This window comes from Ursus maritimus, unplaced genomic scaffold (assembly GCF_017311325.1).
Source record: "Ursus maritimus isolate PB19 unplaced genomic scaffold, ASM1731132v1 scaffold_32, whole genome shotgun sequence".
Taxonomy (NCBI): domain Eukaryota; kingdom Metazoa; phylum Chordata; class Mammalia; order Carnivora; family Ursidae; genus Ursus; species Ursus maritimus.
In genome coordinates this window covers 15692261-15704260 of record NW_024425786.1, presented here as the reverse complement: position 1 = coordinate 15704260, position 12000 = coordinate 15692261, and the positions used below count along the sequence as shown (strand labels likewise).

The 12000-nt window shown below is 59.3% G+C and overlaps 1 protein-coding gene across 6 annotated transcripts in view; it reads left to right on the top strand.

The window, feature by feature from the left end:
- The first annotated feature begins 923 nt into the window (after window positions 1-923).
- Window positions 924-12000, top strand: part of LOC103666801 (RAP1 GTPase activating protein) — a 21097-nt gene continuing 10020 nt past the window's right edge. For 3 of the 6 annotated variants that reach the window (XM_040645914.1, XM_040645910.1, XM_040645911.1), the window contains exons 1-14: window positions 932-959; window positions 1968-2015; window positions 2967-3005; window positions 3490-3675; window positions 5991-6094; window positions 6375-6453; window positions 6807-6860; window positions 7932-8015; window positions 8246-8346; window positions 8479-8608; window positions 9667-9822; window positions 10280-10351; window positions 11011-11097; window positions 11536-11673. In XM_040645914.1, coding sequence (XP_040501848.1) covers window positions 942-959; window positions 1968-2015; window positions 2967-3005; window positions 3490-3675; window positions 5991-6094; window positions 6375-6453; window positions 6807-6860; window positions 7932-8015; window positions 8246-8346; window positions 8479-8608; window positions 9667-9822; window positions 10280-10351; window positions 11011-11097; window positions 11536-11673 — 1296 coding nt within the window. In that variant the 5' untranslated portion in view covers window positions 932-941. Of the gene's footprint in view, window positions 960-1967; window positions 2016-2966; window positions 3006-3489; window positions 3676-5990; window positions 6095-6374; window positions 6454-6806; window positions 6861-7931; window positions 8016-8245; window positions 8347-8478; window positions 8609-9666; window positions 9823-10279; window positions 10352-11010; window positions 11098-11535; window positions 11674-12000 lie in introns of all 6 variants that reach the window. The other 3 variants (XM_040645913.1, XM_040645909.1, XM_040645915.1) reach the window with 2 other exon arrangements.

The following is a 12000-nucleotide window of genomic DNA, read 5'->3' as shown; positions in this document are numbered from 1 at the left end:
TGGTGTACAAGGCTGTGGGTGTTCAAGCAAGAGAGAGAGAGGCAGTACGTGTTTTCTGGTGCACAACCCCATAGCACATGTGTGTGAGCTCAGGCGGTGCCCCACTGGGTGGCAGGAGCCAAATGAGTCGAGGCCTTGGAAGTGCTAGGGGAGGGACACTATCGTGGAGACCTTAGGGGCTTCCCAGGCCCAGCCCCCAGCCCCGCCAACCGGCAAGGATGCCGCCTTCCAGGAAGGCTCGTAGGGAGTTGGCGCTGGAGAGGCCTGAGCTGCCAAGCACAGCTGGCAGATGCCCCGATTAACCCTGCGTGTGCCCTGGCTGGCCTTGGGAGAGGCTGGCTGTAGGGGGAGGGGTAAGGGTAAGGGGATGCGTGTGGACTCACACACAGCTGTTGAGCCAATGGGACATCCCAGGGCTGTCTCCCCAACAGCCCCCCGCCCATACTGCTTGCAGGGGGGTGGGGGTGGGGCCCTCTTCCAGGAGAGGTGGGTGGAAACACAGACCCTCCTGGATCCCAGCTGTCTCCTCTCTGGGGCTGGGACCTGGGATACTTGGCCAATCCTGGCACTGCCAAACTTGCAGTGACATGGGGGACATGTGTCTCTCCCCTAGGGTCACAACCGTCCGTGTCTGAGACAGCAGCCTCCTTACTCTGGGAAGGGGACTGAGTGGGGTGGGCTGCCTGGGGAGGGCTCTGGGCTGACTTCACTGAGCAGTTGGTCAAGCCCTGCGGGTCATCCGCCCGGAGCTCCCTTCTACAATGCCCTCTCCACTCCCTCTTGCTGCTCAGACAGGCCCATGGTGGTTGGTTAGAGTTGGAAGGACCAGGAGGGCAGGGGTGAGTAGAGACTCCTCAGGGGCTTAGCAGGGTCAGCTGGGCCAACCCTGAGGACTGACCTGCCCTCCTCCATCTCTGTTGCAGAACACAGATCTGTTTGAGATGATTGAGAAGATGCAGGTGAGGCTGGCTCTGTTGCCCTTTTTGAGGGGCCGTAGAGGGGACTGGGTGGGGGTGGGGGCCCTTTATGTCTCCAGCTCTACACCTCTCTGATGATGGGCCAGGAGCCCTCAGCAGACTGTTCTGGGAGGAGGTGGTGGCGGTGCATTGTCCTGAGCCCTCAGTCTGGGGGTCCAAGTAGAGGATGGGGACTGGGAGTCTGACCCATGGGCCCAGACCCACTTGTGTCCCCCTGCTCCCATCCCTGTGTAGGTCCCCAGCAGGACTGGGATCGGTGCCTCATCCTACCCCCCCCCACATACATACACACACACTCCCACCCCCATGCATTCACACACATTTCCCATCCCCCAAGAGGCATCCCAGACTCCACAGGACCCCAATCTAGAATGGGAGGAGGGACAGATGCCAGGGCGCAGGGCAACCCAAGGCTGTGCCAGGGGCAGGGGGATGTGCCCCACCCCCTCTGCCTGACTCCTGGCCACCTTCCACTCCCAGCCCTAGTCTTCCAGGCCTCTGTCTGGTGCATGGCTGTGTGTTGGGAGGTGGGCAGAGGGGTGGGGCAACTTGAACAAACCTCAGGAGCTTTCCTTCCCATGTCAGTTCACCCTCCAAACCCTTTCTTCTGCCCCTTCCTGTTTCTCTGCCTCTCTCACTTTTTCTGTCTCTACCTCTCCCCTCCTCCTCCTCCTCCTCCTCTCTCGCTCTGTCCCTCTCCTCTCTCTCTCAAAACACATCTTTGTAGATGCAATGGCCTCCACCCCCCACTCACACACTCGCGCGTGCAGGCCACCCCTGCCCCCAGTCCCAGCGGCACACATTTCCCGCACAGAGCCCCCAGCCCTCCCTGCAGAGTCCTGGGTAACCAAGCCAGCCGGCACCCTGCCCCGGGAGTACTCCCACATAGCCGGGCTTTCCCCTCCACAGGGGTGTGAGCCTCTGGTGGGGAGCAGCGCCGGTAGCAGGTGTGGGAGGGGTATAACGGGATGTGTTACCTTCTCTCTGCAGGGAAGCAGGATGGATGAACAACGATGCTCCTTCCCACCACCCCTCAAAGTAGGTCATGCCCCCCCCCCACCTTCCTGTGGCTGTCTGCCCGTGCTGTCTGCTTCCCAAGCAGCCTTTCCCAAGGGCTTGGGATCTGGAAGGGATGGGGAGACTCCCTCCCCAGGTGCGATCAGCCGTTGCAGGAAAACTCAAACCCAGGACCCAGGAGGCTTCTGCCTGGGAAGGCTGATGGGGAGGGGAGGAGAGGAGGAGAAGGGAGGGGTGGCCTGGTTATCCACCCCCCCCCCCCCCCGGCAGACAGGAAGGAGGGGGTGGAAGGAGATGGGAGAAGGCTCCTGTTTAGACTCAGAATTTTCTTGGGGTGGGAGTCGCATCTCCCCTCCAGGTAGGCATATGTTTCTGTGGTTGATTTGGGACCTCGACAATCCAAGACTGGTGGCTGGGCCTGGGAGGCGGGGCGAGGTGGGCCCAGGGCTTCAAGGTGAGGGTTGAAGGGGGAGTTCATGGGCATATGCCTGCTACTTTGTCCAGAGCAGGGGTTCTCAAAGTGTGGTCCTCAGACCAGGAGCATCAGCATTACCTGGGAGCTTGTTAAAATGTAAATTCTTAGGAAAAAAAAAAAAGAATGTAAATTTTTTGGCCCCACCCAGACCCTGGGAAACTGGGGGTGGGGCACAGCAGTGTGTTTAAGGAGACCTTGAGGCCATTCTGTTGCGCTGAGAACCGCTGGTCCTGAGGTTTCTTCTGGGGAGGCAGTGAACCTTTTTCCCAAGGCAGAAACAGGCCCAGAGGAGGCTGCCAGCACTCAGTGAGCTAAGTTTACCTCAGACTCTGCCTCAAGGGGTCACCCCCAGACAAGCCCTGGGGAGATGACACAGCCCCACCCCCACTCCCAGCCCGGGTGGCTGGCTGAGCGATGGGCATTCTGGGGAGGCTGGAAGTAAGTAAAGGGTGAAGACCCCACCCCAACTGGGTCTCTGCCATGTTTGTGTTTTGTAGACGGAGGAGGACTACATTCCCTACCCAAGCGTCCACGAGGTAACTGGCTGGTCCCCCTGGGCCCATCCCCGCCCTGAGCCCCAGAGGCGCCCACAGAGGGAGTCTGGATTCTCAGGTCCTCCTCCCTGCCAAGGAGCCTGATCAAAGGCCTTGCTGTGGGCACTAGAGCCTCAGCTTCCAGGCCCAAGTCTTCAGAGCCCCTGTGAACCCTTAGGCTTCTAATCCAAACCTTTCAGCCTCTTGGCCAAGGTCATGCTCCCAACTCGACCTTCCCCCAAGTCCTTATCCTTGGAGACTGGAACGTGGGGTTCCATGTAGCCTGGGTCTGTGCCTGCAGTAGGAAGAGAGGGGCTGGAGCAAGTCTGCTGGAGGGGGTGGATGCAAGCCCTGGGGCCCACGTAGGCTCTGGTTCGTTCCCTGGCACTCCTGAGCCATGGCAGAAGTGGCCCACTCTGAGTTGGGGGGTTGTCCTGGGGCCCTGGTAGGGTGCAGCGCGGTGGCTTTCAGCTGAGTCCTCTTTCAGGTCCTAGGGCGAGAAGGACCTTTCCCCCTCATCCTGCTGCCCCAGTTCGGGGGCTACTGGATCGAGGGCACCAACCACGAAATCACCAGCATCCCGGAGACAGAGCCGCTGCAATCACCCACGGCCAAGGTGAAGCTCGAGTGTAACCCCACAGCCCGCATCTACCGGAAGCACTTTCTTGGCAAGGTGGGTGGCCCACCGGTGATGGGGGCCGGGCCTGGGAGGCAGCCAAATCCGTGGGCTAGGGCTGGGTGATAGTCCCCGAGTCCCGGGTCTCAAAACATTTGTGGTGGATTCATGCATTCATTCAACAAACATTTATTGCAAAAGGCAGTATTATGCCGTAGCGGTTCACAGCAGAGGCTCCTCCACGGCGTCACCCTGGCTCTCTCACTGGCTACATGAGACGCTGGGCAAGTCACTTACCCTCCCTGTGCCTCTGCTTCTTCATCCATAAAAACCGAGATGGTGAGGACACCCACCTCGTGGGGTTACTGCAAAGCTTTAACGAGAACAATGCTTGTAAGGTGTTTAGAATGGTGTCTGGCATTAAGTGAGTGCTCGGTCGAGGTTGGCAAATAGTGAACCAGCTGCGTGCCCAGCCCTGTTCTAGGTGCCAGGTATGCGGCCCAAACAGAACAGACCCAGGCCGTGCCGTCAGGTGAGGGCTGGGAGAACAGTGCGGTGGACGGATGCAAGCCCCTGCCCCATCTCTAGCCCCAGCGCAGGGCTCCTGCCTGGTGACAACCTGTCAGAGTCAGCGGGTGAGACCGTGGGAGCCGGAGGGGAGGTCACATGCTGGGATCGAGTGTGTCAGGTCCCATGCCAGGTGCTCAATCTATACCAGTTTACAGCCCAGGTGGGGAGAGGGGTGTGGGCTCTGGAGTCTCAGGGCCTGGGTGTGCATCTGGACTCTTCCATTTTCTGATGGTGTGACCATTTTTGATGGTGTGACCTTCCTGAGCCTGTTTCCTCATCTGTAAAAACGTGGATCAGAAACGCACGTATAAAGTATAGAGAACGACGCTAGGCACAGAGGGAACACTTCATCAGTGTTAGCTGATAATTACTGATAATCTTCATAATTACTCTGTGAGATCAGGGTCGTCCTAGTTTTTACAGAAGAGGAAACTGAGGCTCCTAGAGGTCAAGTGTCTTGGTCAAGGTCACACAATTACCGAGCTAGGAATTGGACCTAGCTCCGGCTGACGTTCCATGAAGACATGCCGGGAGGGCTCATGCTCCGAGCTCAAGGGACTTGAGGACCTCAGTGCAGCCCTCCTTGCCAAGTGCCTGCCACTCCCTGTCTGCACTTGGCACCAAGCATTTGGGGGGTTTCCATCGCTCTGTGCCCAGGCTGGGCTCAGGGGGACTCTTGGCTCCAGGTTGACTCAGACTGTCCTCGAGCTGTGGATTTGTGGGGCACATCTCCTGCCCCTGCCCCTTTCTCCACCTGCCCTCTGAGCGCAGGTGTTCCCGTTTCAACAGGACTTAACTTCCAGGATGACTCCTGGGGCGGGTGTGGCCGGGAGCCAGCCCCACTCCCAGGGCCAGGGCCAGGGCCAGCAGGGGGAGCCAGGGCCAGGCTGGGCTGGCGTATCTTGGCACTCAGGACTTCCCCATCCAGAGGTGCCCGCCCTGGGCTCCTCTCCGGGGGGAACCATTCCTGCCGCAGCCCCCCCTTAGGCCCTCTGCAGGTTTTCTTCCTAGCCCTGTGGCTCGTCCAGGTGAGGAAGGAGGGTGGGAACCTGCCCCGTGAGCCGCCCAGTGTGTTCATGAGATGTTTCACTTCCTGTTTCTCACGGGCCCTGGCTCCAGGGGCCACAGAGCCACAAGCTGAGCAATCAGTCAGAAGATTTTTATTGAGCACCTACTGTGTGCCCAGCCCTGAGAAGGGCAGGGGCTGGGAGATAGGTACGCAGGTACAAATGTGGTCCTGACTTTGATGAGGACCCAGACGGCCCAAGGAACTGCAAACATTCATTGAACACCTACTCTCTGCTAGGCTGTTTAGCTCTTTCAGTCCCTGCCACCATCCCACAAGGTGGTTGGCCTCCCATTTTGCAGAGTGGGAAACTGAGGCACAGAGAGGTGAGGGGACCTTCTTAGGCTACCCACCTGGCAAGTGGCAGAGTGGGGATTTGTTTTAAAGATTTTATTTATTTGAGAGAGAGCGTGTGCGCAAGTGAGCACGGGGGGGGGAGGGGCAAAGGGAGAGGGAGAAGCAGACTCTCGGCTGAGCGAGGACCCCAACGGGGGATTCAATCCCAGGACCCCGGGATCATGGCCCGAGCCAAAGGCAGACGCTTGACCAACTGAGCCACCCTGGCGCCCGGCGGAGCGGGGATTTGAATGCAGGTCTATCTGATGTAGAGTCTGCCATTAGCGATGACACCGGCTGCTTGGTGAAGGTCCCCCTCTGGGAGTGAGTTGGCTTTCTGGTCTGGTTTCTGGAAGCCCCAAGCTCAGCTCTCTCTCCCGGCCCCCACCTCCCACCACAGGAGCATTTCAATTACTACTCACTGGACACTGCCCTGGGCCACCTTGTCTTCTCACTCAAGTATGATGTCATCGGGGACCAGGAGCACCTACGGCTGCTGCTCAGGTGAGGGTGCGCTGGGGGGACCCTGGGGCAGCAGGGAGGGCTGAGTTCTTACAGTCTAAAAGCCCATCTCCTTGTACCCGCTCTTCTAATCAAGGCCCAACGAGGGCAGGGATTTGCCTGAGGTTGCTCAGCGAGTTTGCCCCCCAGCCAGGCCAGGCCCCATCATCACCTCTGGTCCTCCCTCCCCCTGGGATGTGTCCCTTCGGGGCTTACTTTGTCCGGAGGGGCTTCCCTCCCTCTCCCGCTGCCTAGCCCCTCAGCGTGGGCTCTCTCCTCCCAGGACCAAGTGCCGGACACACCATGATGTCATCCCCATCTCCTGCCTCACTGAGTTCCCCAATGTGGTCCAGATGGCAAAGGTGAGGCCTGTTTGGGCACCCCAGCTGGGCACAGAGCTGGGTGCAGCTTTGCCTGTGCACATGGTCCTCTTGAGCCCCAGGTCCTAGCCCTGCCTCCGAGGTCCCACCTCCCCTGTGTCCCATGACGCTGCCACACAGCTGTGTGTTCTGGGCTCCTGTTCCTGGCCCGTGTGCTTTTCGATCACTTGAGAGCACCTTTGGATAAGGGGACCCCAGTTCTCTTCACCCCATCCTGAGCAGCAATGAGCCCCCAGTCCTGCTGCAGACTCAGCTACTCCCTCTCCTTCCCGCTGCTGTCCTCCCCAGACGGTGGCCAGGGGGCCCTCCCTTCAGCCCCTCCCTTCTCCCTGCAGCTGGTGTGCGAAGATGTGAACGTGGATCGATTTTACCCTGTGCTCTACCCCAAGGTACAGCTGCATCTGGGCCCCGCGCCCTGGGCCGGGTGGCTAACTAGGGAACTGAGCATTTATGCGGCACCTGTTGTGTGCAGGGTATTCCCCCCAAGTTCTCTCACTCATTCCACATAACAACTGTGCAAAGTCTACGGTTGGCAGAAGAGGAAGCAGAGGCCCAGAATGGCCCTGTGCCTTCTCCGGCGATGCGCTGCAGACGCAGGAGGCCTGCCTGTAACCTTAGTGCCGTCCGCCCTGGAGGCAGGCCTTACTTCCAGGAACTCTCAGTGCCATTTGGGGACCCTCCCAAGGGCAGTCGGGGCTCCTGAGCCAGGGGACTCCACTTGGCCTTGCCTTCGGACCTGAGGGGATTCGGGGAGAGGGAATAACACAGGTGCCTGCACAAATGCTGCCCCACAGACACCAGCTGTGCTCCCAGCTCCAGCGCTGGCTTTGAGGCACTGTGGCCACGTGGCGAAAGGATGGGGGCTTGACCTTAGTGAGTCGGGGTGCTTCCTGGAAGAGGTGGCCCTGAAAGACATGTCAGCCCTTGTGGCTCTGACTGCATTCTGACAAGGCGCGGTAGGTCCCTGAGGGGTGGTGTGGTCCAGGAAGGGGCCTCACAAATCAGATGTTACCTTTCAGGTACAAAAGGGGCAACTGAGGCCCAAGGTAAGGGGAACGCCTCAAGGTTCCACAGCAAGCTGGTGGGACTTGACTCATTCTAGAACGATGCTGTGGGTTTCCAGAGGAGCCAGGGAACAAGTTGGGTCTTACAGAATGGACTCGAGGGGGGACCTGTGGGCAAGACTCAAGAACAGGGAGCTTAAGCTTTGGTTGTGAGTTCAAGTCCCCGCTCCACCACTCGCGAGCGGTTGATCTTAGGCAGGTCACAAGTTCCTTAAGCTCTCTGAACCTTGGTTTCTTCATTTGTAAAATGGGGACAGCAGCAGTGTCTCCCTCACGGGCCTGTGAAGATTAAACGAGGTGACATAAGTAGACCCCACACGGCGCTTAGCACGGAGTTAGAGCAATAAATGGTGGCCTGTCAAAGCGGCCATCTCACCCCTGGTCCTCTGCCCCCAGGCTTCCCGCCTCATCGTCACCTTTGACGAGCACGTTATCAGCAATAACTTCAAGTTCGGAGTCATTTATCAGAAGCTTGGGCAGGTGCGCTCACTTCCTCCTCCCGGCTCCCCCACCGCCTGGCCCAGGATCTGGGGCCTCAGACCTTTGCCGGGCGAGGGCTCCTGCCCAGGGACTGTGCTTCCCAGGAGCTCAGGGTTGGGGGGAGCCCAGAGGTCCTCGTCCTGGCCTGCTCTGGGTGCGAGTGGGGGCTGGGGGGCGGCGGCTACTCAGGAGCGCCAGCTCCGTGACCTCTGCGCTCCCTGTGTCCCCAGACCTCCGAGGAAGAGCTCTTCAGCACCAATGAGGAAAGCCCCGCCTTCGTGGAGTTTCTCGAATTTCTGGGTCAGAAGGTCAAACTGCAGGACTTTAAAGGGTGAGCATTAGGTGGGAAGAGCATCGCTTAATTGGACCCATGCCCTCGGGCAGGGAGGGAGCCCCTGTCCAGGCCCTGTGGAGGCCTGGCTGGGGCTGGAGACTGAGCCGTGGCCTGGGGGGCCTGGGGCAGGTTCCGAGGAGGCCTGGACGTGACCCACGGGCAGACGGGGACCGAGTCTGTGTACTGCAACTTCCGCAACAAGGAGATCATGTTTCACGTGTCCACCAAGCTGCCCTACACAGAAGGGGACGCCCAGCAGGTAGCCTGGGCACCCACCCACCTGCTTCCCCCCGTCCTTCTGTCCCCCCACTTATCTGTCCATTCAGTGTTCACCACACCAGGTTCAGGGGGCCCTGGGATACAGACATGGAAACGATCCATTCCCCCACTCGTGGGCTCTAGTGGGGGCAGGGTGACGTGCTGCGGCGGTAGGGAAAGCCTGTTTCCACATCCATGCAACAGGGATGACACTGGCACCGACCTCGTGGGTGAGCGTACATGAGCGAATGCCCACAGAGCGGCTACAACAGGATCTGGTACATAACAAGGGCTCAACAAATGGGAGTTAGCGTTTTTACAGGGAGGGAGGGGCACTGTGGGGTCACACGGGGCACGTAAACTTGGCAGAGATAGGAGTCAAGAAAAGCTTTTAAGATAAAGTGATTTCTAGGCTGCAGAGGAGCTGGGAGAAGGTGGGGGAATGTTCCAGAGAAAATGGCTTCCACCTTCTGCACAGGGCTGGAGGCGAGGAAGTGCAGGGCATATTCTGGGAGGTGAACACCGAAATTTGTCCACCTGTCCTAAGCTTCCTGCAGGGCTGTCCACCGGACCCCATGCCCCCACCCCAGGGGGATAGATAAAAGGGTAGTGTGAGAAAAATGGAATATTGTGTTTTAGTGTCTTTTAAGTGTCTTCTAAGAGAATCCTGTGTTCATCTCAGCAACATGAATGTATATGCTGAGTGGAAACTCTTTGTTCCGGGGGCGGGGGCATGTTTGGGGTATTGAGACAGAAGGAGGGCTGACAGGTAGAGCCTGGAGCCCAGGAGCCCAGGGTTCGAGTCCTCTAACTCACAGCAGGTCCTTACAAGTCCCTTCTCTCTTGGCCTCCGTTTCCTCATCTGTCACAGGATTCCGAGAAAACTAAAATAATTTTAAGACAAGTTTCTCCTGATATTTTTTGGGGGTGGAAGCGAATCCTCAGACGTGCCCTCTGCGTACCCCAGACCCTCCCACCGTCCTGCGGGCACCTTTCCTTGCCTGCGCCCGGCGAGCCCCTCTCTAGCCAGGTGGTGAAGGCCTGTGGCCCTGTGCTCAGTTGCAGCGGAAGCGGCACATCGGGAACGACATTGTCGCTGTAGTCTTCCAGGACGAGAACACACCCTTTGTGCCTGACATGATTGCATCCAACTTCCTGCATGCCTATGTGGTGGTACAGGCCGAGGGCGGGGGGCCTGACGGCCCGCTCTACAAGGTGGGTGATCACGGAGCCTCCCACGGGTATCAGCCGCAACCCCAGCCCCAGCACCACCCTGAGTCACTGTGAGACCTCCCTGAGCCTCAGTTTTCCCACCTGTAGATAAGGGGACTGTCCAGAGGGCTCTGAGCCCCACTCTTGCTCTGTGGATAGAGGATTCCCATCCTGCCCTCTCTGCCCCCTCCCCAGACTGTCCCTACTCTCCTCCACCCTTTGGCCTCCTTGGCCTTCACTATCCTTCATGACCCCTGAGATCTCCACCACTTCTCACCACTCAAATTCAGGACCAAGGATGGAGGGGCTGAAATCCTGGGGTTCACTCACCCGATCAGCAGTTACGGAAACTTCCCCAGCAAGGGGCAGGCCTGGCACCCAGGAGGGGGCAGGACAGGGATGAATTAGGGGTCTCTGGCTGGGGTGGGGGCTCCACAGGAACTGCTACTCTCCCTTCCAGGTCTCTGTCACTGCTAGAGACGACGTGCCCTTCTTTGGGCCCCCCCTCCCGGACCCCGCTGTGTTCAGGAAGGTGAGGGGCAGTCCCCAGCCACCGTCATGGACAGAGCAAGATGAAATGGGTGGGGGCTGAGGGGGGCACACATTCTGCTGTAAGAGTCCTGAAGCCCCACTGTGTGCCAGGGCCGCTGGGCTCCCCTAACCACGTAGTTGGGGCCTGGTTTTTCCTTCAAACTGATAAAAACTGTGATCTTTACTTACAAAGTCACGGAACAAACTGCACCATTGTTCTAGATTTCTCATAGCAGAGACTCTGTGGCCTTTCCCAACTGCTATTATCTTCTTGACAATCACAGTCTTCTTTCTTCTAAAATGTTTGGGAAGGGGGCACACGTTTCTCTCACCTGTCAGAAGCCACACTTCCAAGCCTTGGCTCCAGACCCCTCTCTTCTCCCCCAGACTGAGGCAGTAGGAGACCCCAGCCAGCCCCGTACATCTGTGAGGTTTGCTCTCCCGAGGGGTGGGCAAGCATGAAGGGCACAGGGGGCCCTCACAGGTACCTAGGCTGGAGAGCTGAGGCCAAGGAGGCGTCCTTCTGGGAGTGAAGAGAACGACCCCAGGGCCCCAGCAGGGCACAGCTCAGGGACTCCAGCCTCTGAGTCACTGGGGCTCAGCCCCTTGCCTCTGTGTTCATCTGAGCCCCTTTCTCCTCTCCACACTGGGGGCTCCCAGGGGCCTGAGTTCCAGGAATTTTTGCTGACAAAGCTGATCAATGCTGAATATGCCTGCTACAAGGCAGAGAAGTTTGCCAAACTGGAGGTGAGGATGGGCTGTTGGGCTGAACCCCTTCCCCCAATCTAGGATTTCAGCCCTGCGCGCCTGGGGAGGGAAATGCCGTATTCAGACTTTGGCCTGAGGGAGAGCTGTCTGGGGTGGGGGCGGATTAACACGTGAGCAGGGCTAGGGTCAGGGGAGAGAAGTGGGGCACTTCTGGGAATATGTGAGGAATGTCCCAGGAGGCACCCGCAGGTGGGCAGGCTGGCACAGAGGGCACCGTGGGGGAGGGGGAAAACGGGATCAGGACAGGAGGAGCCTTGGGGCCTGCTGGAGCTGCGGAGGGGCCCAGGGGGAGCCAGCGTAGGCTCCGGGGGCCCAGGCCCACTCCCCACTCACTCAGAGAAGGTGGCCAGGATTCTAATTGTGGAACGAGGGTCCGATCACTGGGCTCTCCCGTGATGGCCTCCACCTGGCCCACAGGAGCGGACACGGGCCGCCCTCCTGGAGACGCTCTATGAGGAGCTGCACATCCACAGCCAGTCCATGATGGGCCTGGGCGGCGACGAGGACAAGATGGAGAACGGCGGCGGTGGCGGCGGTTTCTTCGAGTCTTTCAAGGTGAGGGGCTAGGGTCTACCTGGGGCAGAGGGGCCGGGGCCCGTCTGGGGTGGAGTCGTGGGGGTGTGGCCGGAGGCGGGCTCGTACTGGGGGTGGAGTCGGGGCGGGGTTATGGGCAAGGTGTGGGTGTGTGGCCGGAGGCGGGCTCGCATGGGGGGTGGAGTCAAGTAGAGGGCGGAGCTAGGGGTGGAGTAGGGGAGCAGGGAGCCGAGCTAGGAGCTTAGGTGGCAAGTACCTGGGTAGAGTCTGGGTGGTGGCGAGCCTCAGGGAGGACCTAGACTTTAGGGTGGCGCGCTGACTTGGGAGGAGTTAATGGTTGGGGGGGGG